Source organism: Strix uralensis, chromosome 5 (assembly GCF_047716275.1).
Source record: "Strix uralensis isolate ZFMK-TIS-50842 chromosome 5, bStrUra1, whole genome shotgun sequence".
NCBI lineage: Eukaryota > Metazoa > Chordata > Aves > Strigiformes > Strigidae > Strix > Strix uralensis.
This window is the reverse complement of record NC_133976.1, coordinates 34,736,236-34,760,900: the sequence shown is the minus strand read 5'-3', so window position 1 is coordinate 34,760,900 and position 24,665 is coordinate 34,736,236. Positions and strand designations below refer to the sequence as shown.

The 24,665-nt window shown below is 41.3% G+C and overlaps 1 protein-coding gene across 2 annotated transcripts; it reads left to right on the top strand.

The window, feature by feature from the left end:
* The first annotated feature begins 1,872 nt into the window (after positions 1-1,872).
* Positions 1,873-24,406, top strand: DBX2 (developing brain homeobox 2). Of its 2 annotated transcripts, none has more exons than XM_074869360.1 (4): positions 1,873-2,538; positions 15,211-15,306; positions 19,951-20,138; positions 22,581-24,406. In XM_074869360.1, exons 1-4 carry the CDS (start codon positions 2,202-2,204, stop codon positions 22,881-22,883), a joined length of 924 nt encoding a protein of 307 aa, XP_074725461.1. In that variant the 5' UTR covers positions 1,873-2,201; the 3' UTR covers positions 22,884-24,406. The 2 variants fall into 2 exon arrangements, with proteins under 2 accessions (XP_074725461.1, XP_074725460.1); XM_074869359.1 differs by having other exon boundaries at positions 22,563-24,406.
* The last annotated feature ends 259 nt before the right edge of the window (positions 24,407-24,665 follow it).

Here is a 24,665-nt window from a genome sequence, read left to right as displayed (position 1 = left end):
GTGCGCCAGGGCAGAGACTCCCCTGCAGTCTGTGGTGAGAGGGCAGGCTGTGTCCCTGCAGCTCACAGACGTCACTGGTGGAGTAGATGCCGACCTGCAGCCCATGGAGGACCCCACGCCAGAGCAGGTGGCTGTGTCTGAAGAAGGCTGGGACTCTGTGGGAAACCCTCATTGTTGTAGTTTGGCACTGGGAGGACTGTAACATGAGGGAGGGACCCACGCTAGAGCAGCACGGAAAGGCTGCTGCCCGTAAGAAGCACACTGGAAAAAGTTCGTGGAGGAGTCTCCTGTGAGAGGGACTCCATGCTGGAGCAGGGAAAGAATGCAAGGAGTCCTCTCCCTGAGGAGGAAGGAGCAGTGGGACTGACTGCCTCTGTCCGCCTCGCCCTGTGCTGCTGCTAGGTAGGAGGCAGAGAAATCTGGAGCAAAACTGAGTCTAGGAAGAAGGGAGGGGTGGGGGGAAAGTGTTTTTAAGATGTGGTAATGCTTCTCACTGTCCTACTCTGTTTAAGTGTTGGTGGTATTAGTGTTTGAATTAAATTGATGTTATTTTTCTTCCCCTAATGAGTCTGTCTTTTGCCCGTGACCATAATGGGTGGATAATCCCTCTCTGTCCTTATCACAATTCCCGAGCCTTTCGCTTTATTTGCTATTTCCCATACCTAAGGGGGAAGGGGAGAGTGAGCATCTGACTGGTGCTCAGTTGCCCTCTGGGCTCAAACCATGGACAAAGTGCTTAAGCTGTGGAAATCCTTTAAGCTGAGAACAGTTAGAGAATGGGAGCGTATCTGGGAAAAACTATCAGATACACTCGTCTTGGTCTTATTCTTCCTCATTCAGCCACTGCTGAAGACAGGTCAGACTACATGGGCCCCTGGTGTGAAACATTATCAACACTTAGGTTCCTGTTCACCACAGATAACATCATCTTGGTGCCAACCGAGCAAGTGACCAAACTCTGGCAGGACCGATCTACCCAAGGACGTGAAGGAAACCTTGGGACACCCAAGCACTTAATTCACATCTCCCAAGGTATTATTTAGTACCGCAGTAGTTAAACCATCCTTCCTGTTTGCTGTCCCGAGGACATGGATGATTCTACTTCTCCAGCTGGTGTTAGCTATGAACTACCCTGATGTCCAAGGGGTTATGTCCCTACTGCTGTACAAAAATAAGGGACACACTGGCTCCAGAGGATTTTGCAGGTATTATCCCTGAGATTAGACTGGTGAGCTGCTTTGAAATAAAAGTATTTCTCCGAAAAACAGAAAGATACTTTCAGGTCTTTGGGAACAGCATCCAATTTTAACTTTCTGCATGTGTATTTGAACTGGAAAAGGAGACATCTTTGCCACATTGCATGGTCTGTAAGAAAATAAATGAGAATACAGGCAAGGAAGTAGTAACGGACAGAGCTACCCCTGCCAAAGGATGTTTATGCTGACAGAAAGCATTGTCCCACATCTCACGGAAAACATGATTAACAGCGCTGTGCTGATCTTAATCAGATTTATTAAGACAAATGGTGAAAATCCAGCGAGTGTGTGTGTAGGGGTAACTAAGGGGGTAAAAAAAAAAAAGAAAAAGGCCAGATAAAAATGCCCAGAGGGAGTGAGCTAATGACTATCTTCCCATTACCTCATGGGATCATTAGGTCGACATGATCTCGCCGCGGCCAGCACCGGAGCCACCTCCCCGCCGGGACGGAGGCCAGAGGCCTTTCCCTTCCCCTCCACACAGGTGCAGCCCCGCGCCGGGAGGCGCGGGCCCGCCGCCATGTCGGGAGGCCGGGGGCGCCCGGGGCGCCCCCGGCCTCCCGACATGGCGGCGGGCGGGTAAAGCGGGACAGTCACCTCCGCGCCAGGACGCGGCCGGGGCCGCTCAGCTCCCCGCCCTACCCCCCTTCCCCCGGGGGTGGGGGCTGCTGGGCAAGGCGGCATTGTTGGCCGCGTCCATCACTCCCCGTCCCCGGCTGACATAATGAATGCGCTTGGACACACCTTCCAGCCCGGCGAAGAGGCGCGCCGCGTCTCCACGGACAGCCCCGCTGAGCTCTCCGCTCCGTTCCCCTCAGCCCTCGGGGAGGCGCCCCGCAAGCCCGCCCGGCCCCATAGCCCGGCGCCCCGTCCCAGCCCAGTGAGGGGCCGCGGCGGCCGGGCTGGGCTGGGTCGGGCCGGGCCGGGCGAGGGGGGGTAAACGCTATGCTGCCCAGCGCCCTGTACTGGGACCTGGTGGGCTCCTCGGCTCTCCTCAACCTGCCGGCGGCGCCGGGCTTCGGCAACCTGGGCAAAAGTTTCCTCATCGAGAACTTGCTGCGGGCCGGGGCGCCGCCGAGCCCTGCCCAGCTCCGTCCCCTCCCCGCCAGCCCCGTCCCCCTCAAGCTGTGCCCTGCGGCGGAACAAATCAGCCCCTCAGGGGGTCCCTACTCGACAAGATGGGCTTTTCAAGTGCTTAACCCCTCCGCGGCGGACGGCGGCCGCCTGCCAGCGCGGGCTCCGGCGGCAGAGAGAGGCGGCGTCTTCCCGCCGGCAGCCACAGGTGAGCGCCGGCCCCTTCCCGCGTCCCACCGCCGGCGAGGCGGCACAGAAGGGGCTTCGCGGGGGGACAGTGGCAGGGAGAGACGCGGCCGGTCCCCTCCCGGGGCCGCTCCGAGGAGCCCGGCGGCGGGACGCCGTGCCCCCTTCCCCGCGGCGGGGTGCTGCCGGTGAGGCTCCGGTGGAGGATCTCGCCCTGCCGCTGGCGATGGGAGCCCGAGGAGCGCGCGAGCGGCCGGCCGTGAGGGCAGCCGGGACGGCGGCTTTAAACTGCGCGGGCCGGCGCACCTGTGGGCGTCGTGAGTGCGGCAAAGCCCTGTGCTGGCAGGGACAAGTGCTTTTAACTGCCCTTAATCGCGGTGCTTTCAGCTCTGCTAGTTCTTCGCAGCCTGAAGGGACGGTAAAGGAGCTTCACCGCCAACAGGCGCTCGGGGAAGCTCAGAAATTCCTAGTTTTGGGAGAAAGACGAGCCGTCCCGTCGCCCTCGGTAGCGGTTGCAGCCCCTCCCCGAGTGCCTCGTCTTTGGGGGACAGCAAGGGGCAAAGGACCGGGCTCTTCCTACCAAAAGGAAACTTAATTCAAGCAAAGCAGGCAATTTCCTGGAAGTTTTGACAAAATCGGGGGGGGGGGGGGAGCTTTAAAGCTGTGTAAAAGGTCTGTAATTAGCCATTCGGTCCGGTGTTAAAGTAAAAGCCAGCGCTTTACTGGGTGGTGAGAGATGTGCACTTGTGCCGGTTTGACCAGTTCTCGGGCGACCCGGCCTGCCCACGGTGTTGCTGTCACGGGGGCTGGCTGCCACTTTCTGTCGAACAGGCCCGCAGGAAGCTGTATCGTCGGGTTGGAAACAAATAGTTCTACAAAACGGGTTTTGCATCTTGAATGTGCCGATTTTCATGTAAATATATTTTGCCTGGGCATTAACGTTTTAAAGGATTTTTGGGAATGTGCACTTCTGTCAGTCGTGGAACTGATTGAAGTTGAATTCAAGTTAATTCATAAAGTTCGGTATTAGAGTCACCATCTATACTGTATTTTATCTTTCTGTTATATCAATTTATTTCAGTCTTGTGTTTTCAGAATTTTTTTATACTAATTCAGTTTTAAATGTACTTAAAATGAAAATCAGACAGCAGAATCATATTTATTGAAATAAGGCTTTAAGGTGTGAAACCAAAAGGCTCATTTTAGAAACAGAATTAATAACAGTAGTTTTCAAGCATAATCTTGCCTCAGTTAAATCCTACAAACTGTTCTGCAAATTCCAAACCAGTTTTTGATCCTTTAACATGATGTACTTTAACGGTAGACAGGAGAGAGTCAAAGAAGTGTGCATTAACATTTCTGACTATTCCAGACCTCAGCTACTGTGTTATCTTAAGCATATCAGTTGTTTAAACATATTTATTTTAACCAACTATAGGCCAGGCCAGGAAACGGGACAAGTATCATCTTTCTGAAATTAGGTGCATATCCTTCCCCCCCTGAAAAAGTCCTAGAGAAAATGCTACATTATGTGTACAGAGCACATGTAAAAGGGGAGATAGCAGATGCCCCAGCACTCAACGCTATAGGTGAACTTTTTCTAAGTATTACGGAAGTTCCTGAATGCCGTGTTTTTCAAATGCTTGCTTCCAGGATTAGTTCTTTCTTTGTTTGGCCTACAGTGGTACTCGTGAATTTAGCAAAGTGTGGCCAGTCTGCCTAGTGATTTGGCGTCCGGTTCTATGTTTCTTCTGATCCCACAACTCCCAGGGATTTCAGAGGGAGCTTTGGGCAAAAGCACCAGGGTCTTATATTTGAGCACTGAGAAATACTAGGTTTTCTCATGCATTATGCACTCAGAAAAAAAAGTCTTCTGCGAATGTAACAACAAAGATGTATATATTCTGACAGGGATCTGTTGATTCTGATCAGATTTACATGTCTTAAAGTGATGAGGGTCCTTAGGTGTCTGAACTTTAATAAATGCAAATTAGATTGGGACTGTTCTGCTGAGCCAGATTTTGTGGTTTCTAAGGAGTCTCTTCTCTCTAGATGTACGCTGGGGGAACTGTTCAGACTGGACACTTGCATTTGTGAGTACAGCTGGGGTGGTCAAGCTGTGTGTTATGTTTCTTGTTTATGCAGTGATAGGGCAAAAGTGTTTTGTCAGAATAAGAATTTTAGCCTTCAGGGACTAGTGAAGGTATTTTAAAGAAGGAATTTGTACTAGGTAGGGTATTTTAATTTACTGATTTTTGTGAGTTTTCACTGATTTTGTAAGTTTTTTGAGGAATAAACTGTTTCCTATTTGGAGACCCCAAATCACATGACATTTTGGAAAATCTTGGTCTAAGTCTTTAATAAGACATGATAAAGCATGATAAAACATGATAAAGCAATAGTTTTTTTTAATCTTTCCGAACTAGCAAGTGGTTTATAGATCATGCAGGGATTAACAGTGCTTTAAAAAACTAGTTTGACATAATCCAGGGGTTTTAAAATTAAAAAAAAAAAAGCTATAGAAAAGAGAATTGAAAAAATATCAGAATTTTTGGAATCAGTAATCAGTATTGCTCATGTAGTCCCAAATTCTGGTGAGGTCACCAAAAGTTCTCAGAAAGGAAGGAATATAAAATCACACCAGGGACTGAACTGAGTAAGCTGACCCTTTTTACATTTCCAAAACCGACATGTATCCACAACACCTACCAAGGAAAGACATGAAGAAAGTACTCCATTTTAGGGTAACTTTTAACACATCATAAAAGTGCTAAAAAATTAAAATCCTGTATTCTTTCTGTAAACTGGGAAACTCTTATCCATGACGGCAAAGGAGACCGGGTGGGATGGCACTCTTGGTCTGTTCTGTCTGATCATGGTAGCTTTTCCCTTTGTAAGTCCTCAGCAGCAGAGTTTTACCAGCAAGTTTCCAGTCCCATAATTTATAGGTTTCAAAGGATTTAGTTAGACTATTTCAAGTGCTTATCTGCATGTGTATTTTGAGTTCTTCTCCAAAATTACCCTAAATGAAAAACTGAACAAGTACTTAGAGTCACATCCTAGATATATCAGCTAATGAGTGGGCTTGAAATAAATACCTTTATGTTGTCTGTAAAATATTAAAATAATCCCTTTTCATCATTACACCAGTTTTTAAAAGTTAAATGTAATCAAATTATACATTTTTAAAATTAATTTAGCTTATCTTGACTTAAGAGTACAACCGCATGAACAAGCAGTGTGTTACATAAAACTTAAGAAGGAAAAGCAGAAGGAGCATTATTGCTATATGATAAATACACTTCCCTTCTGCAATAGTATGCCAGTTTATACCAGCTTGAGATTCCCACAGGCTTTTTTGCACCTTACTCTGAAGCCCCAGTGCTGACGATGGAACACTGAACTGGGTGCACCACCTTCAGCAGGCGTGGTAAGCGCTGGGTTTCTGTTTCACTGAACTAACCTGTGCGTTATGGGCCTGATTCTTCTTTTTTAAGACCTTTTGCCTTGATAAAATAAATGCATAATGCTGTCTTCTGCTTTGTGAGAACTTTGCATACATTGTGTATTTGTAGCCCTGACTAGCTAAAGCAGTGCAGAATCTGGTTCTGCTTTTTAAACACTGGATGCCCAGACTGTGTTCTACCTGGCTAAAAACTTTAAAATGTGTTCTTGTAAAGCAGCATTTCCCAGTGAAACGTATTACAGCTATGCAGCTTATACTCGTGCTGCCACTTAAAGGATAAAGGAAACTACAGATAAAAGTTCTGAGCAAACTAATGGACTCTTAAGTGTGGAGGAAGCGCTCCATTTCTGCTCGCTAATCTGGGATTTGGTCCCTCCTTGTACTCCAGTCCTATCGTTATCTTTTGGATAAATTAGAAGACTTGTCAGTTTTCCTCAGTGTTTTCTGACATAGGAATATTATCTGGAGGATGCTGAGATTCAGTCTGTTGTAGCACAGGTGCTTTAAAGAAGTCCACATCTTTCCTCGTGACTTGATTTCCAAAAGTAATGACTGACACCAGGTCAGAGTGACCTGCTTGAGAAAAGTAAAGTTACTCTGCTACTGGAAATTGTTTTTTGAAAATCTCTGCTCTTCTCAGGTAATTTGCTCTGGAGAAGGATGACAGTAAGTGCTTTACAGTCTGAGTATGGTCATGAGTGGTATGACCATGAATATGGTCATATGTGGCAAGAATCTGGCTTTCTGCCTTAATCTTAGCATTTTGATAGATTAACAGAGAAGGGAAACTGAAAAGTGCAGTGAAACAGATAAACATAACAGTGAGATACTTCCACTGCAAAACTTGCTGAAAAATTGAGTTTAGGGGATTTTTGCCTAAAGCATCAGAATACAATAGAGCAGAGTAAAGTACAGTATGTATAATACAAAAGAAAGCAGTTAGAACAAGTATATCATAAACATAAATTGGACTTAAGAGTAATAACCATCCATTCTGTGATATAGATGTAGCTTTTCTTTCTGTAACATTTGAGTACTTTACATTTTAATGCGTTTATCATCACAATATGCCAGCGAGATAGGAGAGATTTCTACTGTGTGGAGGAGGAGCTGGAGCAAAAAGAAGTCAGGTGATTTGCCCAAGGTAATACAGAAAACCGGCAGCACTGCAGGGAAATAAAATCAAGCTTTCCTCTGCAGGCTAACTCTTTGGACCAGTGTCAGTTTTTCCCCCCTCAGGTGATCACAGCAATTCTATCCTGCAACACTCTTATTTGAATCGATATACCTTATTGCCCATTTTTAGTAAAACCTCTTGTGTTTCTTTATGACAACCAGGAGATACTTGAATTACTGAAATTAAGTGATTTTTTTCCTTCATTTTGGGCCCTCTCTTAGTGAATAAATGCTTATTAATTATTGATTTCGAACCCACTGGTAGCCAGTGTGTCCTCAAGCGACATGTAACACTAACTTTCAGTAAAATAAAAGGCAGGAAAGAGCCAAGTGTTTTATCTCAACTCCCTCTAGGCGTGCACTAGTCTATGGAAAGTGCTACCCTCACTGAGGCAACAAGCTGACTAACAAGTCTCAGGATTTTCCAGTTTTGCTGTGTTTTCTGGGGATAGAAAGTTTCTTTAGGGTGAGGAGATCTGTTTGGCATCTTTTCTTATGCTCTGATTGCCAGGAGCACTGAGACACTTTTGTTGTTTTAAAAGTTTGTCTTTGGAGGCAGAGAAGTTTCTGTAAGTATCAGAAATCACAGACTGTGTGCAGCATCTTTTCCTGCTTCCAGTTAACTTTGTGAGTCACTTAATAGAATCGGCTTGGGGTGCCCAGCATACCTTAAGAGTGGCTGCAAAATGGCTTTTAAAGGACAAATCTTTGTCCTCATTGTAAGGTTGCCAGAGCTAGACTAGTGCCAGCTACTCTCCAACCCAGCCACGAGTCTGGCAGTCTGGGCTCAGTGGGGAGTATGAGCATTGGCTGGACAGTGCTTTTGCCTCTGGCGACTCTTGCTGTGCCGTCTCTGAGAAAGGAAGAGGATCCTGAGTTTGGTCCTTAGTAAGATTTAAGCACTGGCAGAAGATCTCAGAGCGGCACTAGGAAGACCAGTGGTGGGGTTTGTAGAAAAGCAATTCACTGAGGGGAAACTATGGAATCAATCATGCTTACAGTTAGCAAGTTAACTTCTGTAAAATATATTTTGTACTGCAGAATGAGCTGGTCTTCTGAAATCTTGTAGTATATTCGTCATGTTTTTAGAAAATACATGAATGTGATAAAGATTAATCTCGTCAGGCAAGTCCTCTACTTGAGTGCAGATTTCAGGTTTCATTGTGCTGTGATTTTTTTTTTTTTTTTTTTGCATTAACAAATTCCCATGGATTTTGGAAGGCAAGTTCTCTGCCTCCATTGTCCATCAAAGGTGTTATGCATTCTTGTATAATGCAGCTCTGCAAAATAACTCCTACTCTGATTTTTCTAAATGGTACTTTTGTGGTCAGTCATGACCCGTAGCAGAATTGGGAAGGTAATTTTTTCAAAATGAAAACAAGTGTGGGTATATAAAGCAGTAGGAGACTGTTTCAGATGTCAGATATATAGACCCTGATCCTTATAAAGTTAGGAACCTAAATATTTTCAATAACCTGGGCTGTTTCTTTGAGGTGAGTATCATGTTGGAGAAGTGGCCTTTGCTTTTGCTGAAAAGCATATGAAAATTTCCCTTGCGAGGCTGCCTTTTTCTGAAGTTATAGCACATAATTCTCTTGAGGCATTTTGTATGTATGTTGAGAATTTTACCTCTTCCTGTTGGGCAATTAGATGTTGTTCATTAAGGTCCCCACCCCTGGAATCTTGTCACTATGTGAGTATCTTGAATTTTAACTTGAAAAAGTATTTCCTGGTACAAATGTAAAAAGACTTATGTGTTTAAAAAAAAAAAAATTCAAAAAATGTTATTTTTTCATTCTAACAATGTTGAGCTGATCTTGAGACTTTGTCTGGTTGGAGCTGGCAATAACACAACAAGACTGATCCAGGTAGGAAATCTTAGCTTATCAGTGCATACCACTGGAATATATGGTGCATTTTGGCCTATTGTAAGATTTTGAATTAGGTCTGCAACAATGAAAAACCAGTGAATTGTCCTCTTGCAGCATATGACCCTAACTTTGCCTTGCTTGAGGAAAAGATTTCTAAACTGGAATATGCTGAAAATCAAATAAAACAATTTTAGTGTATTTATGGCTGAATTTTAGAATTTAGCATTTCTTTATGGCTGTACAGATGATTGTATTGTTTTGACGTTACCTATGAAGGATAAGAGGAATGTCATAGTAATTCAGCTGTTTAATAAAAAATAGGTCTCTTGTATCATCTAGTTGTCTAAATACCTTGTCTAATCCATAGTCAGTACAGAGAGAAGCCTCCAGAGGATGACACAACTTATCTTCTTAGACGTCTATTTTAAGGTGATGAATCATTATATAGAGCTACTTATCTCTTCTCATTGACTGTGCAGGAGGCCCAGACAAGGAGCTTAGACAATGCACTGAACTTTTAGACAGAGAAGTGACAGTAATGCCCCTTTTGACAAGAACTGGTAAGCAGAAGGTGCTGAGGCACACTAGCATGTGGGCATCTTGAAGAACAAGGACAAAGCTGAAGACCAAGCTGGTAATCCACACCTTTCCAGATCCCCATCTTTCTTAATAGCAAGGCTGTGTACAAGGCATAGAGAGGGTGGAAGCCACTTTTACTGCTGGCACCAGGAGACTCATGGAGTCTTTGGCAAATGGTGTGGGATTTGGTTGTTGCTTTGGGTTGTCACAGAGGTGAAATCTGACCATATATTGTCACCAGCCTGAGGCACCCGTGTTTCCTCAGGCAGAGAAAAACAGGTACAGCAAATCATGCCCTAATAATAGAGTGTGTGAACAATGCCTCTGAAAATTGATGGTGATTCACATGATTTTAGCTAATCTGCAGCATGTCTCTGTCAGCCACTGCATCACTATAGATGTAAGGAAATGATGATCATCATGCTGTTAGCATATTTCAAGCCCATTTTGGTGTGACAACTATGCTAATTTTTGAACCCCACCGAGACCCACCATAAAAGTGCAAGCCCACTTCTCACATCCACCTTTTATGTAGGATTAAAAAATACATATTTAGAACTTCAAAACCCTTTCTGTGAATGCTTGCCAATATTTTAAAACTGATCTGTGTATGCTGCTTTGGTCTGCCCTTTTGGTTTGAGCATTCATGCGGTTGTGTTTTACCAGAATGAATGGGAAGTCAATAGACTGGGAGTGTAGGAAGGCCAGCTCTGAGAGATGCTGTACCACAGGCTCTTGCAGTAAGTTTTGCCAGGTCCATGTGGTGGTGACTGCCTTTGGTGGGATATAGCAGTGACTGTTGCTTCCTTCTCATGGCCAGGGGCTCCCCTTCAGCTGGCTGAAATGTTTTGGGGGTGCACAACTGCTGCTGGAACATTGCACTCTAAACACAGTAACTGCTGGGGACAGAGCCATGGTTTGTTGCGGGGCCCAGGGCCTGTGGTTCAGGAGCAGAAATGGTGCCATGTGGCTCAGCTGGACCACTAACCTGGCAGAGCTGCTGCTAGACTGTTTGCAGGGAGCTCTTCATGACATGCAACTTTTCTGCAGCTTTGCAAAAGCCTGCTTGAATCATTGCCAAGAATGGATGTAGCCAGGAAATTGCAGTTTACTTGTGGCAACTTCATGGTCACAAACTATCCAAGATTCTTGGATGAAATGGGATCATTTTACTGATAATACTTTTAATTTGCCTGCCAGGGCTGAAGCCTGGGCATCACTGTGGAAGGCAGTTCATGCGGATTTAGCAATACTTGGAGAATTAAAACGTTCATGCAGCTTGATGTCTGTCTGTTCCTTGTTAGATGGCTCTAGGCAGCGTTCTGAATCTTTCTTTGGAGGTGTTTCAGCTCTCTTCACAGATTTATACCACATTTTTATCAATTAGCTTTAAAAAAACCCCAACAAATTAACAGCATGTGCAGTGAAGGAGCCCTGTATGGCTAATACCAGAAGTTTAACATCAGTTCACTTTTCCTCAGTAGCCATTTTTCCTTCACCTCTTCCCCCTTTCCTGCTGGCTAATGGCCTACACTATTTCCTGAGTCATTTCACAGCACTAGCATTAGGAAAAGCAAACAGTGTCTTTAATAATAAGCCATTTTAAAATTACATATATGTTTTAACTGAATTGTACTTAGGAACCCTACCCTCAAAATGGTGGATAGTTAGAAGGAAAACTTCTGGTCTCACTGTTGACATGACTTTTTAGTATGGGAGGGCTTTTGAATTTAGAATATCTTCAGAGTTGGCAGTATATTTAAAAATATAGGTATCTGAACTAATCTCTGAGTTTTAGCACTAGATGAGCTTGAGGTCCATTTGCATGTTTAGTATCATTTTATTGTCTGTTTGTAAAATGCTTTTTATTCTCAAAGCTGAATGTAAATGAGCATTACTAAAATTTTGCATGCAGCGACAGTGTCAAAAGAATTTATCTTTTGTGAAAAAATAAAAATCATTTTTTTATTTAATTTTAGATATTTCATCCTTTTATATTTATGACCCAATACATTTTCTTTTAAAGCATATAGTACAATTTTTGGAGCGCCAGAAGGCACTTATACCATACTCTAATATTTCATTTTCATTTCATTTTCATGCATCTGTGAAGCTAAACCTGTAAAGTCTGACTTGTGTTCCACACAATCTCAGTTTTTATGAAATGGGAATGCAAAGCAGAAAAAGAATTAAGTATCCTGAATACAAATTATTAGGATTTGGCCCCTGGTTAATGTGTACTCCACGTGGCTGGAAGCAACAGCTAATTTTTGATTACTGTGTACTTCATTCTGGCTGATAAATACCGAACTAATATTCTGACATTTCAGCAATTTTCAGCCTTATGTGAACGGCAAACAATGTTTGCTTCAGATGGCTTGACCAACAAATATTGGTGGAGTGACCATGATATTTGTGAACAGAAAATAGAAGCATAGGCAATGCTTTCTGTATATTGTCCTCAGCACTGATAGGTATTGTGTCATTCCTACAGGTGCAATCACAATGTGAGTCTGAAATACAGTGTAAGTCTGAAATACATATACATTAAATATATCCTTTTTCTCTGAGCAATTTTCATTCTGTTAATGCAGTTTCATGCAGACAGTGGAAGCCATTTAATGCAGTGAACATTCTCTGTTGTTTCTGTCAAAGATAAAAAATATATTTGGATGTGTTAGGTTGAAGCATTAACATTTTTCTCTACATAGAGCTCCCAAGGTAGAGTTGACTATCCCTGTATTATGTCAGATTTTTTTACTGGTGTAACTCTGTGTAACTGGAACACATTGGTTTGAGTGCAACAGACATGACCTGGGGATGTGGTTTGGTATACTTAACGTAGAATTCGCTTGTGCATCAGTGTAGTTGGAGCACATTAAAGAAGTTTATAAATGACATACGCATTGGCTATAGGCGTAGGGAGACATAATGCCATCGTTCATTCCACAGGATCTAGAATAAATCAGTCTTGAGATGTGGTCTCAGGAACCACTTGGTTCAGAGCTATATGAGGATATCACCTGCATATTATTTCTTAAGCAAATGTTCTGCCTTAAAGGGATATGCACCATGCAGGCAGAAAAGACAGCAATTGGTCGAGAGAGTTAAATAAAATGCCAAAGAAAGCCAGAAGCATGATTTCCATCAACTTGAGCGGAATTAGTGCCAAGATCTCTACTGTTTGCATTATGGTGCTGTGCTAGAGCATTAAGTCATTGCCAGCAACATCCATGGAAATATGTGGCTTGTTTGGAGTTCCCTTAAGCAAAATGTCTCAAGTTTTGACCCTGATCCATCTCCTGACCTTTGTGCTGGCAGCTTGCTTGTTGAGAGATTTAGTGAATGGAGAAAACTTATCTTTTCCTATTCCTCTATCTTTATTTGCAGGAGCATGCTATCTGTCTGAAGCAATAGCTTATTCAATTCTGATTTACCCAAATATGTCCTGGCTGTATCACATATCATTATCAAAAAAGAGCAAGGAACTGTAGAGAGTTAGGAAACAATAACAGGGAATATCAAGGACAGGCCAACACGTCTGACAAAAATCACGTGGCATGAATAAGGTGCTGGAGCAATGATTAAAGGGAATAGGGCGTTATGCAGCCAAGGAATATTTAAAACACATGAAAAGGAAGGAAAAGAATTGAGTATGTCACTTTCTGTATACCAAGTTGTATTTTTAGCAGTGGAAAGTTTTACCTGATTGTGAGGGAAACTTGATAATGGCATGAGGAATATGGCTCCCAAGGAAGGGAGGAAAAGCTCTTCACCTGGGAGTTTGGAAACTGCAGCATATAAAACATTAGCAGCAAGTAAAAGATATTGTCAAGAACAAGTTCTCATGTTCAGGAGGATGGCTGAAATTATCTGGCATATCTTTACCTTCTTCATCTCCTGTGCTTCTTCAGTTAGTTAAATCCTTTCCAATTTATACACCCTACTAGTTGCATAGAAGCCCCTTGCGTATGTAAGAAAGGTAATACTTGGCTGCACATTCTTGACTGTTCTAAGCTCCTTAGGACACAGTTCCACATTTGATGGTCTTGTATGGAAGAGAAGCTTTAGAATACTACTGCCTGATGTAAATCATTCCTTTTTGTAAATGTTTTGCAAGCATACACCTCAAATGTAGGCAATTATTTCCTTTTGGAGTATATTTATATTTCATTAGAAACACCAGTGTCAATGAAAAGCTCTAGCAGTAAAATGCTTATCAACTTGTAATTACAGGTGAAATTTTCACTAAGGTTATATGAATTCAGATAAAAAATAGAGGTAAATATTTTAAAAATGTGTAGTTAGGCTTCTACAGCAGTAGGTTATTGCTTTGGAAGATCAGCAGATTTAACAGTCAGAAAACTTATTACGATGCCCTAATCGGAAACCTAATTTAGAGTGGTCTTTATTTTTAATTCCAGTTGAAAAACCTTTAAAAATTAACAACATGGCTTAGATACACTTATCTATTTATCTATCTTTCATCCTGTTCATTGATTTCTTTTTTTTTTAATCTAAGTATGCAGTTACTTTTTTTTTTTTTTTTTTTTAAATTAGGTTATTTCTAGAGATTTGGACAAACTACAGTACAGGGTCTAGAGCCATTAAACCAAAACAGCAAAGTGACATAAACATTTTGATGCTGATCGCATTTTACAAGCGTACATGCATGATGTATCTATTTTCAAAAGGAAAAAATATTCCAAGTTTCATAGCTGAGTGCAAGCAGAAATTAAGAGGTAATAAAGATTAATGGAAAAGCCCATGAGCTTTATAGAAAAAAATTAAGGGATTATTAGATGATGAAGACCTTTCTAAGATGTGGAAGCACTTTTTAGACATAACAGAGACTTTTGATTATTGATTCAAAGATTCTATAGAAATTTTATCAAATATCTAATTCTGTGGCTTAATTTTGCAATTTTTAATTGTATTAAGCAGACTCTTCTTCAGCAAGTGGTTTATTTAAATTTAGAGCACTTTCCCATCAAGAATGAGTTTACCGTCAGGATAGCAGAATCAGGCCCTGTAGTTAGTGCCTGTAGAGCTCAGCTGGATCATCTCATTGAATTTTATAGAATCCATTCATCAAAGTTTCTTATTTATTGAATACCTTATTGGTTCATACTAATGACAGCATTGGAGTACAAGTGGAAGAGATAGGATTCACTTTAAGATTCTGTTTTTCTATGATATCATGCTTACTAGAGTTATTTAAAATAACTTTTTCCAATGCATTATACTCATTATTTCAACAATATATTATTGAAACAACATGTTCAATCCCAATATTTAGGAGAAAACTCCCGTATTTATAGCAATTACAGAATTAAATTTCAAATCTGCAGAGTTTCATTCTTATGATAAATATATTGAGAGTTTTGCATATTATAGTTAAGCTACACATGTAAAATAACTTTGCTAAATTAAAGAGTAATTATCTGGTTTATCATTGTTTGCCTTAAAAATATCACCATCTTGAAAAAAGGAAAAAAACCTTTTGGGGCAGGACTTTACACACTGTCTTTTTGGAGGACTGTTGTTGTGAATATCACCTAAGCTCAATGGCTAATCAATTAGATCTATGCTTTCTTTGCAGCTCTTTCCAAACACTTTTTTCTCCGAGCCCCGCCATTCTACTCAGCATGCTGTGGTGGGTCCTGTCAGCACCCTGCATCCCCCACTGCTTTTCCAAGTAAGTTTTTATGCTTCATCAGTAATGCTTGAGTTATTCTGTAAACCAAAGCAGCAGGATTTAATGTGTTCTGGAAAACTAATTGGTGATGCAATGGCAGCAGCTAATTCCTTAGTAAAATCACAGCAATCCTATTCAGAGGGTTTCCAAAGATTTATCAAACTTAAGTACACTGAGCAATTGTGAGAGGTTTCTAATGGCATTGAGACACCCAGACAGAGCTAACCTAGGAAAGCTCCTTGTTTTCAGTTTGCTAGAAAAGATTCTTTAAAATCAGTAACTCTTTTAAAAATCTGTGTCAGTAAACACTTGCAAATCAGAAAAGAAAAGAGCTGAAAGATCTTAAAATGAATGCTGCATTTTAATGTCTGTTAGGGATAAATTATGATTCAGGAAGCCCTAGCATTATTTAAATAAAACAGTCATTCTTGTTGTAGCAGTCAAATGCATGCACATGTTTAATTTGTTTTTCTTTTTTGATTATAATGTGAAAACCTGAAGAAGTAAGTTGAAGAGAAGTTTGACGGGTATACACTATACGTTCAGGTTTAAGACCTGGAACACACTTCCATTTAATCCAAATCTGAATTTAACCTTGATTGGGAAGTTTGCGTGCCATAGTGTAAGAATGGACCTTCATGATTTTATGTGTTTATTGGCTCAGGAATACAAATGGAAGAAAGATTTCCTCGTCTTTCAAAACGGAGAAAAAGCACAAATTGTGTGTCAAGTCCAAATGAAAATTGGAGTTTATGCGTGCTCTAGCATATACTTTTTTATCAAAGTTGCATTCAAACCCTTCCTGACTACGTGCATGTGTTTTATGAATGTTTCAGAAGGGCAGTTGCTAAGTTGAATGATTCTTGACAAGTGAGGCAGCAAATGCTGGCAGTTTAATGAGCTGCAAGTTTCTGAGCACCTCTTTAGGGGGCTGACACTTTCCCACAGAGCGTTTTACATGGCCCCAGCTCTCCCACAATGGCTGACAGCACCATGACCAATCACCACTTTCACTTTACTCATCCACACGCGACCTCGCCACAATTTTTCACTGTGCAGATGAACTTTAGGAACCATTTCACGTTGAAAAGGCCTGGGCAAGGGTCACTTGCCCTTTTGTATGACCATAAAGCAATACTCTATGTGCCAGTCTTTTCTCCTGTCTCACATTCCAAGAGATTTTCTGGACACCATTTAAAGCACTTGACTGAAAAATAAAGCAGTGAATGAAACTGACTTTTATAGACTCGTTCTAGCTCATCTTCCCATATAACCCTGTCTACCTGAAAAGGGATTTAGTGGATGAGCTGAGTGTATACAGGGACTTGCTGAATACATAGGCCCATTATCAACTGTGGGGATTGTTTATTAACCAGGACTGATACACTACTATTTTGGAAGTGACCTATTAATTGTCCATTTAACTAGAATGTATTGAATTCAAATGAAAAAATGGAAACCATGACTAAAGCTTTTACTTGCTCCTTCAAGGTGGTCTCTGCCATGAAGGCAAATGGAGATTGTTCCACAGATTAAGAGGACATTTATCACTATATATTAGGATACAAAGGAAGGACTTAAAAAAACCTAAAGCAAAGCAAAAATCAAACCAGCAACATAGGAAATAGTTGGTAACAGATTCACATTTATGTCAGCAGAACACTAAACCTTTTGATGCGTGTTCAGAGCAAGAGGCTGCAAACTGACTTATTTCATTTTGATGGAATTGATGAAATGTATGAACAACTGTCTATCCGTCCATACTGAAAAATCCTTTAACCCAGAACCCAAAATTTAGTTTTTGTGTGAGCAGTTGGAATGCATTTTGGAATATGGGGTGTTAAAAACATTCTCTAGTCTAGTCAGCTGGGGGGTGAGTTTCAAATTTTTTGACCCAGTGGCTGTTTGTTAATGCTTGTGAGCATTCTGCTCATCATTAAATTTTTAGTTAATCTTCTAAAATGAGTCACATACTGTACCTTAGAGTGTGTAGATTGTTCACTATTAAGTCAGTCTAATACAGGTGTTAAGTTGTACCCTAACATACTGCCTGTACGGGAATTAATTGGCACCTCAGGGCTCCAGCAGGAGGTTGTTTCTTTGCTGATTGACTGTTAACAATCAGCCAGGCAAGACAAATTTTAAGGGGTCACATAATCTGACGTCCTCTGTCCTTGGCTGACAACTCCATTGTGGGATGCAGGCCAGGAGACAAGGACCAGCCCTGTTACGCCTCTTCGCTCGCTGGTGTCTCTTGTCCTGCAGTGGGGATGAGAGAAGGTACCAGCTCTTCTGCTGTCAGACTGTACCTTCCAGTAAACTTGAGAATGGCTGATGATTCATCAGAAACTCCTTGCAGACAACTTGGAAAAAGGTACCTAAATACACCAAATTTGAGCAAGAAGGAGAGAAAATATGCTTGAAGAAGGGCCAGTATTTGCCCACAGCTTCGTGGGCAGGATGGAAGCTTGGGGTGGAGTTTGTGAGGGGCCTATGCACTCCTCAGAGAAATAAGAACCTGGCTTGCCCTTTGCAGAAACCTCCATTGTGGCATTTTGACTTTTGTTCTGCCGATAATTTATTTTGGTTTGGATGGAGTCTGACTGTGTCTCACTATGTAATAAGTATTAGGACAGTAACCAGTAGGTTATGATTTTTGTATCCAATCTCAGATATAATTTTGAAAATTGAAATACATCCATATAAATTCAGACTTACTTATACTGTAACATTTTAAATCATCATAATTATGTCACAGGCTGTTATGAGGGACAAATAGAAAGATGGGTTCTTAAAAGTGTAGAAAAATTCAAGAAAGGCATGTCTAGCAGAATGCAGTGGTCCCTAAATTAGTTATGTTTCACAGGGACAGTGTATTTTAGGGAAGGATCATTGTACACTTGCTCAGTTTCTTCTGATATTCTTCCTCTACTGGTCACAGCTAGAGGCAGGATACAGTGGTAATGTATGTAATATCAAATCAGTCACACATGCACCACAAAAGTATTTAGTGAACTTTGCAAGACATGCACATATGCACTTCAGTTTCTCATCATTATACATACACAGTTCTACAATATCCTCTGTATATGTATGTTTGTTTCTCTGTGGGTGTTTAAAGATACACATGCCCATGTGTATATACGTATAATATACAGAAGTTCAAATGTGGTATAGCCCCAAGGAACAGTTTGTGGAAGCTGTATCTGGATTTAATTAGTACTTTCAAGAGCCTAATATCTATTGAACAAATGTATTTAATCCCCCCGGCCCCTGTTACAGCTGACTAGAATAGACACTTTTTAATGAAAAAATGTGCAATCTTCTAGAGAATCTTCTTTACATGGGGAGTTTGCCATTGGCTTCGATATGAAAATGAGCAGATCCTTAATAGAAATTGAACAGCAGCACACCTTTACAGCTGCTCAAACTATAAACTGGGATGGCAATCTTGGCCCATGTACATGGTAAGGTGGACAAGAGGAGGACAGCTTTAGAGTCTGAATTGTGCTTGATACAAACCAAAGCCACATTTGTGGCTGCCCTCCTACAGAAAGATCGTAGGTATCAGTGGCTATTGAGCCATGACACAGGTTTCTGAGTTCAAGTGCAGCTCTTTCCTGGCCTGCTTGCACCTGCCCCATGCAATTATCACATCCAGTGCTTGGTGACAGGCCCTATTCAACTGGCCTCTGGTATTGCTCCCTGGGTGAGCATTTGGGGAAGCTAGGAGTGCTGGAGGCATACCAAACCTCACCAGGGACTGCTCCCTGTACACCACCTCCTAGGGGAGAGTGATCATGGGAAAGCACTATGGCTTTAGGCTTTATTGGGTGTGAGGAAGGCAAGAGATTATCTGGATTTGGGGTTTCTGTGCTCTTTGTGAGGCCAATGAAGGGACAATGCGAACACTTCTACTTCTCCACTGCAGCTCTGTCCCCCAGCTTTGAGGCTGTTTTCCAGGGTTGGGTTCCCTCTAGGCATGATTCAAGGGGAATGTGATTGGACTCATTGAAAATTGCCCTCCCAAGACTTGCTACGAGATGTCAAAGGATTAGAAGCCAGGTTGAAAGGAGTAAGTCCAAGTACTCCTCAAATCCCCTAATAAAGAAATTGCTGTGGTTTCCAGAATAAGTAAGTGAATGGCCAGGGATTTTTCTGAGAAACAGTTCACTCTGAAAGCCTTTCATTAGTAAACAAAAGTAAAGAAAGCCTGTTTAGTTTCTTAGAATCAGTATTACAGACCACTTTTATCTGGTTCTACATTTCACACAAAGAGAAGATAACTCCTAGAAAACTTACTGCAGTTTACTCAGTGATGATGACAGTTAAAGGAAAGTGGAGAAGTTTCTCCCTGACTATATTTGAATTTTGTAGTAGCATGGGCCCTGTGTTAGTGTTCCTCTATGAACTCATCTGATTTACTTTTTACCATGTCAAGGAGAGACTCTTGATCACTGACAACACCTCTAGATCCAAGTGAGGATTTAGTCCTTAATGAACATGACTGAAGTATTACAACACACTTACAACACCAACAAATCAAAAGTGGCACAGTAGTCTGCTAGCATTATAATGAACAGCACTTAATATTTTTCTGGTATGTGTTAGATATTATGTGAAACTCTCATCCATTTCTACTAGGAGAGGAAAGTGTGCTGCCTCTTCTGACCCAGGAGTCTAACTCCAAAGCCCGGAGAGGTATATTAAGAAGAGCTGTCTTTTCCGAAGACCAGAGGAAAGCTTTGGAGAAAACATTTCAGAAGCAGAAGTATATTAGTAAAACAGACAGGAAGAAACTGGCCATTAACCTGGGTCTAAAGGAGTCGCAGGTAAGGAATGACAGAACATCTGTGACTTTCTGTCTTTTTGAGGAAAAAAATCTTTAAAATGGCTTTGAAGGAGGAAAATTGAACAGCACAGGGGCAGCCCTGAGCTTCTTCACTGAGCAAAGACCTCAGTATATCAATGGCAGTTTTAACCAACAAATGCTTGAAGAGCTTCCTGGTTTATTTCCTAAAGGTGTATATTCAAAAGTTGATTGCTCCATTTTCACACAAAGTGGGAGAAACACAACCTCTGCATTTCATTTCCAACTCCCATTTTGCTGTCTGACAGAGCTCCCTCGGGAGCTTTGGGGTAGGGAGCTATGCTCCATCTCACTGCCTGATAGGCAGTGATCCAGGCAGAAAACAGCAGAGCATAGAGCCCTCCTGCATTCCTCTGAGCACCATTTGCACTTGCAGATGAACAACTAGTGACAGTGCAATCAACAGCACCTGGTCTGAAACCGTTCTGCCCCAAGAGACAGGCAACCATCCCTACAGAAAGCTTAACTGCACAAGGAAAGAGATGCTCAGAGCTGAGAGAAACTGTAGAAGGAAAATTTTGCAGGGTGACCTTCTAAAATGCTCCCACTTTACTTAACAATTCACATTTCATGGCATTTTTCACCTGAGTCTGAGTTGGCCTACTGCAGGACTTCAGAGTTTAGCTGAGAGTCTAATAGCTCCAGTGAGCTGTTCTAACTGAACAAGCAGGTTAATGGTGGTGCTGAGTGGCAGTAGCCAGATCTCAGGGGCCTGACCTAGCTGCAGATAAAAACAAAGGAAAAATGCCTGGCTTGAAGAGCACAAAACCTGAAAGATACTGGAAAAAATGTTTGTGATGGCATGTAACAGCAGAAAATGAACATGGTAGCCACTGGCAGGTGGGATTCTGAAGGTGTCAGAGTAGATGCGGATCTCTGGAGTACAGCTGAAAGAGTGAGAGAGTGAAAGTACAATTTTATTTCTTTGCATGCAGCAAGAGTGAAAGTGCTTAAGATAGGTATGGCAGAAGCTGTCTCAGGGTCAGAAAAGCCTGGGTATGGTGATGGGAACTCTCATCAGCTTTATCTTTGGAGATTATCAGAACTTGATAAGGCCCTCAGCAATTTGGTCTAACTTTGCAATTGGCTCCACTTTGTGCAGGAGGTTAGATCTTGTGGTCTGTAGTGGTTCCTTGCAACCTGACTGACTCTGACTCCATCGCAAGCACGGCAACTATAAACAGAAAAAGAAGCAGAGTGTGGTTCTTTTCAGTGTGATGAACAGAGCTGTAATCTCTGCAGGATAAACTATTTCAATGAAAACGTGCAATTGCACTCACCAGTGTGCTGTGTAAAAATTTCCCAATATGCAGTCAAATTTCCAATACTACAGTTGTCTCCTTGAGTTTTTCTTCTGCGTTCTTGATATTCAAGAGAGTCTGGGGGGGTAGAAAATAATGGAATGACACATAGATATCAACTACCACTCCAGGAAAATAATTTCATTATAATGATAGACCAGATGATATCAATGTTTTGGGTTTTTTTTTCCTCACGAGAGGAAGAGCAGTTGCCATGAAGGTTACTTCAATTTTCTGACCAGTTGTGCTGGAGGAACAGCACCTGCCATCTAAGGCATTGATTCTCAAACCTTTGAAAGCATATCCCCTTTGTCTTCATGTTAAGTATCTGAATACTAGAATTAATGCAAATATTTAAGAGAAAATAGAACACAATCTGAATAATTTGATCCCCCCACCATTTCTTCTCTTTATGTAAAACCAGTTCCTAGATGTATATTTCCCCAAGCTTTTCCCAGCATTTCATAAATATCTTTGAACGCTCATGATCAAGCTTTGCAACTCGAAGTTTTTGAAAAATGGGGTTTGTCTCAAAAGCATATGGATTCTAGGCAATCCTGGAAAACTGTAGTCAGGCAGACAAAATGTCTTTAAATCCTCACTACTATGTCATATGTAATAACACATTTTTTGAAGTTGTGTGGCCAAGCTGTTTTTAGCTATGCTTGTGAATAGGACATAGTTCTTAGACCCTCTTTTAAATAGAAGGCTTCACATTGCCAGTAATACCTCACTTAGTTTTGTTAATGACAATGCTAATTTAGTCTGAGAATCCTTTTCTGTCTAGAAGGATGTTGCTATAGGAAATTGCTCTATCCCTAGCCACTGAGCTGTCCTTTTTTTCCATTCTAAGCCAAATAATCACCTGTTTGAGATGGTGAAAGTCAAGGAGAGTATTTGGCCCAGCTGTAGCAAATAGTGGTGGGAAAATCCTCAGATAATGTCAATTAGTCGGCTTTACTGGATCTACTACAACAATGAATAAGGAAGGAATATGAAACTAACGGGATGGAAAGAAAAAAAATCTTGTTAGGGCAAAGTTGTTTAAAGAAAAGAATGATAAACTTTCATTAACTTGCAAACAGGTGAAAATTTGGTTTCAGAATCGAAGGATGAAATGGCGAAACTCCAAAGAAAAAGAAGTGCTTTCGAACAGATGCCTCCAAGAAGAAGGTCTTCAGGAGAACTACCTCTCACGATCCACCATGAATTTTACCTCCCCATGCCCATCTGTGTGGGAAGTGTCTCAGGAGCAGGCAAGTCCAAGGTGGAGGGAGAATTCTCCAGGAAATTCTGAAAGACTGACTAGTACACAACCACCTCCAAGAGCAAATTCATCACAGAGTCCGCTGTATTTGTATCCTGACCAAGATACTGCAAATAAGGCAGTTACATCATCAGCCTAAGGAAATAGGGGCAGTTTGTAAATTGAGTGGAAAGCACAGGCTTCAAATGAGCAGTCTTCTAAGACTAACAGTATTTGGACGTTGTAAAGCTAACTAGTTTATGCCTCATAAATTTGCTAAAGTCTAACACCATTAAAATGACAAACAACTAATGATTTAAGAAGTATTCTTCAATACTCTCTTTTCTTGTGTCTTTTCCAGTCTTGTACTGACCTTAAAAGTGAAATAGGAACTGATGGTAAGTAAAATGGAGTGAAGAGCATGAAGCTGAAGTTGTGCTCTGATTTATACATCTGCACTGTGTGTGATATTCATTAAAAACACACTGATAGAGAATCACTTTTACCTCTCATTGCGGTCAGACCAATTAATTTCTTTTGTGCATGAGATAAGAATAACCGTGTTTCCCTCAAGACAGTAAGTTGCTTTGGGTTCTTTTTGAAATTCATTAAATGATGCAATATGTTCATATTAGACAAACATAAGCATTTTTAGTGTGTTTTCTCCGTCTGTCCTCACCTATGTCAGTATTCAGTTAGTTTTAAATAGTGTGGTCACAGGTCAGCTGATAACCTTGGTAAAGTATGCAATACTAAAAGACAACCAACCAACCCTATAAAATATTCTGTGTTTAAATCACTTTGATGTGAATGCGTACTGGGAAACGCAACTCACTAACTCCTGTATTTTCTCCTGTGGATGAGCCTTCCAGCATTCTTAACTCTGAATTTCAGTGGCTTTTGTCAGATTGTTAGTGCAATCTCATGTAATCTCTTCTGTATTTCAAAACTGTAACAGCAATATGCAGAATTGTAGCCCAAATGCACTAAGCAACAGAACTATAATTGGAAAAACTGCCACTACAGCCATCTCAGAGAAGTACTTAAGGAGATGGCGTACTGTGGTAGCCTTATTCCTGACTTATCCTATTTAAACTGGTGCCAATAAGTACACATTAGCATATGTCTGTATCAAAGACAGGACAGTATTCTGTGTAGTACAAGTAGCCTCAAATAATATTAAAACTGCTTTACTTAAAATTATTTGCTTGCTTCATCCACTTTAAGGAAATCTCTATGGATTTAAGTATCATTTTTTGTTTATTTGCAAGGCTTTGTATTCAAAATGGGATCAGAACTGTTTTTTCTTTATCATACATTTAAAAATGCATTTGCTGAGAAGAAAGACTAAAGGTATTTTGTTACAGGCAAAACCTTTTGGAGAACATTATGGTGTTATAGGGACTATTAAATTTCTGGCAGATTCATATATTTTATAGTCAAAAGAGACGATGATGATAACCTAGTCTGGCTTTGCTCATCATGCATGCCATGAATGTTTCTAATTATTCTTGCCTTGAGCTCCAAAGCTTTTTGAACTGCATTGTACATCTTTCCAAAAGCTGCACAATTGTTACTTAAAGTTTTACTTTTTGGTGGATGATCTACTATTCCCCTGGTTACATTGCATTACGCGGGACATGAAGTTTAGATACATTTGCAACTAAAAAACTCGAGATTGCAGTGATGAATCTCGTATCATAAACTTTGCTCATGATCAGGTGAGTTTTGTATCCCACCTTGTGCATATCCTGCCTCCTATGTCGTCAACTGTGCAGTCCTAGTCTTGCACTATATGTCATTCTTTGCATGTGATTTCCTATGCTTGTTTTAGAGAAAAAAGAAATTACAGAAAAATTAAGAAGTCATCTTTTCCTGTGGTTACAAACCCTCGTTAGCATGAGCTGCCTGGATACCTACCCTCAGAAGGCACTTGAACATA

Bases quoted from the DNA above. Each gene is read 5' to 3' on its own strand.
- DBX2 (XM_074869359.1), top strand. From the start codon at position 2,202: ATGCTGCCCAGCGCCCTGTACTGGGACCTGGTGGGCTCCTCGGCTCTC. The intron at 2,539-15,210 runs GTGAGCGCCGGC...CTTTCTTTGCAG, and splicing joins CTTCCCGCCGGCAGCCACAG to CTCTTTCCAAACACTTTTTT. The intron at 20,139-22,562 runs GTAAGGAATGAC...ACTTGCAAACAG, and splicing joins TGGGTCTAAAGGAGTCGCAG to GTGAAAATTTGGTTTCAGAA.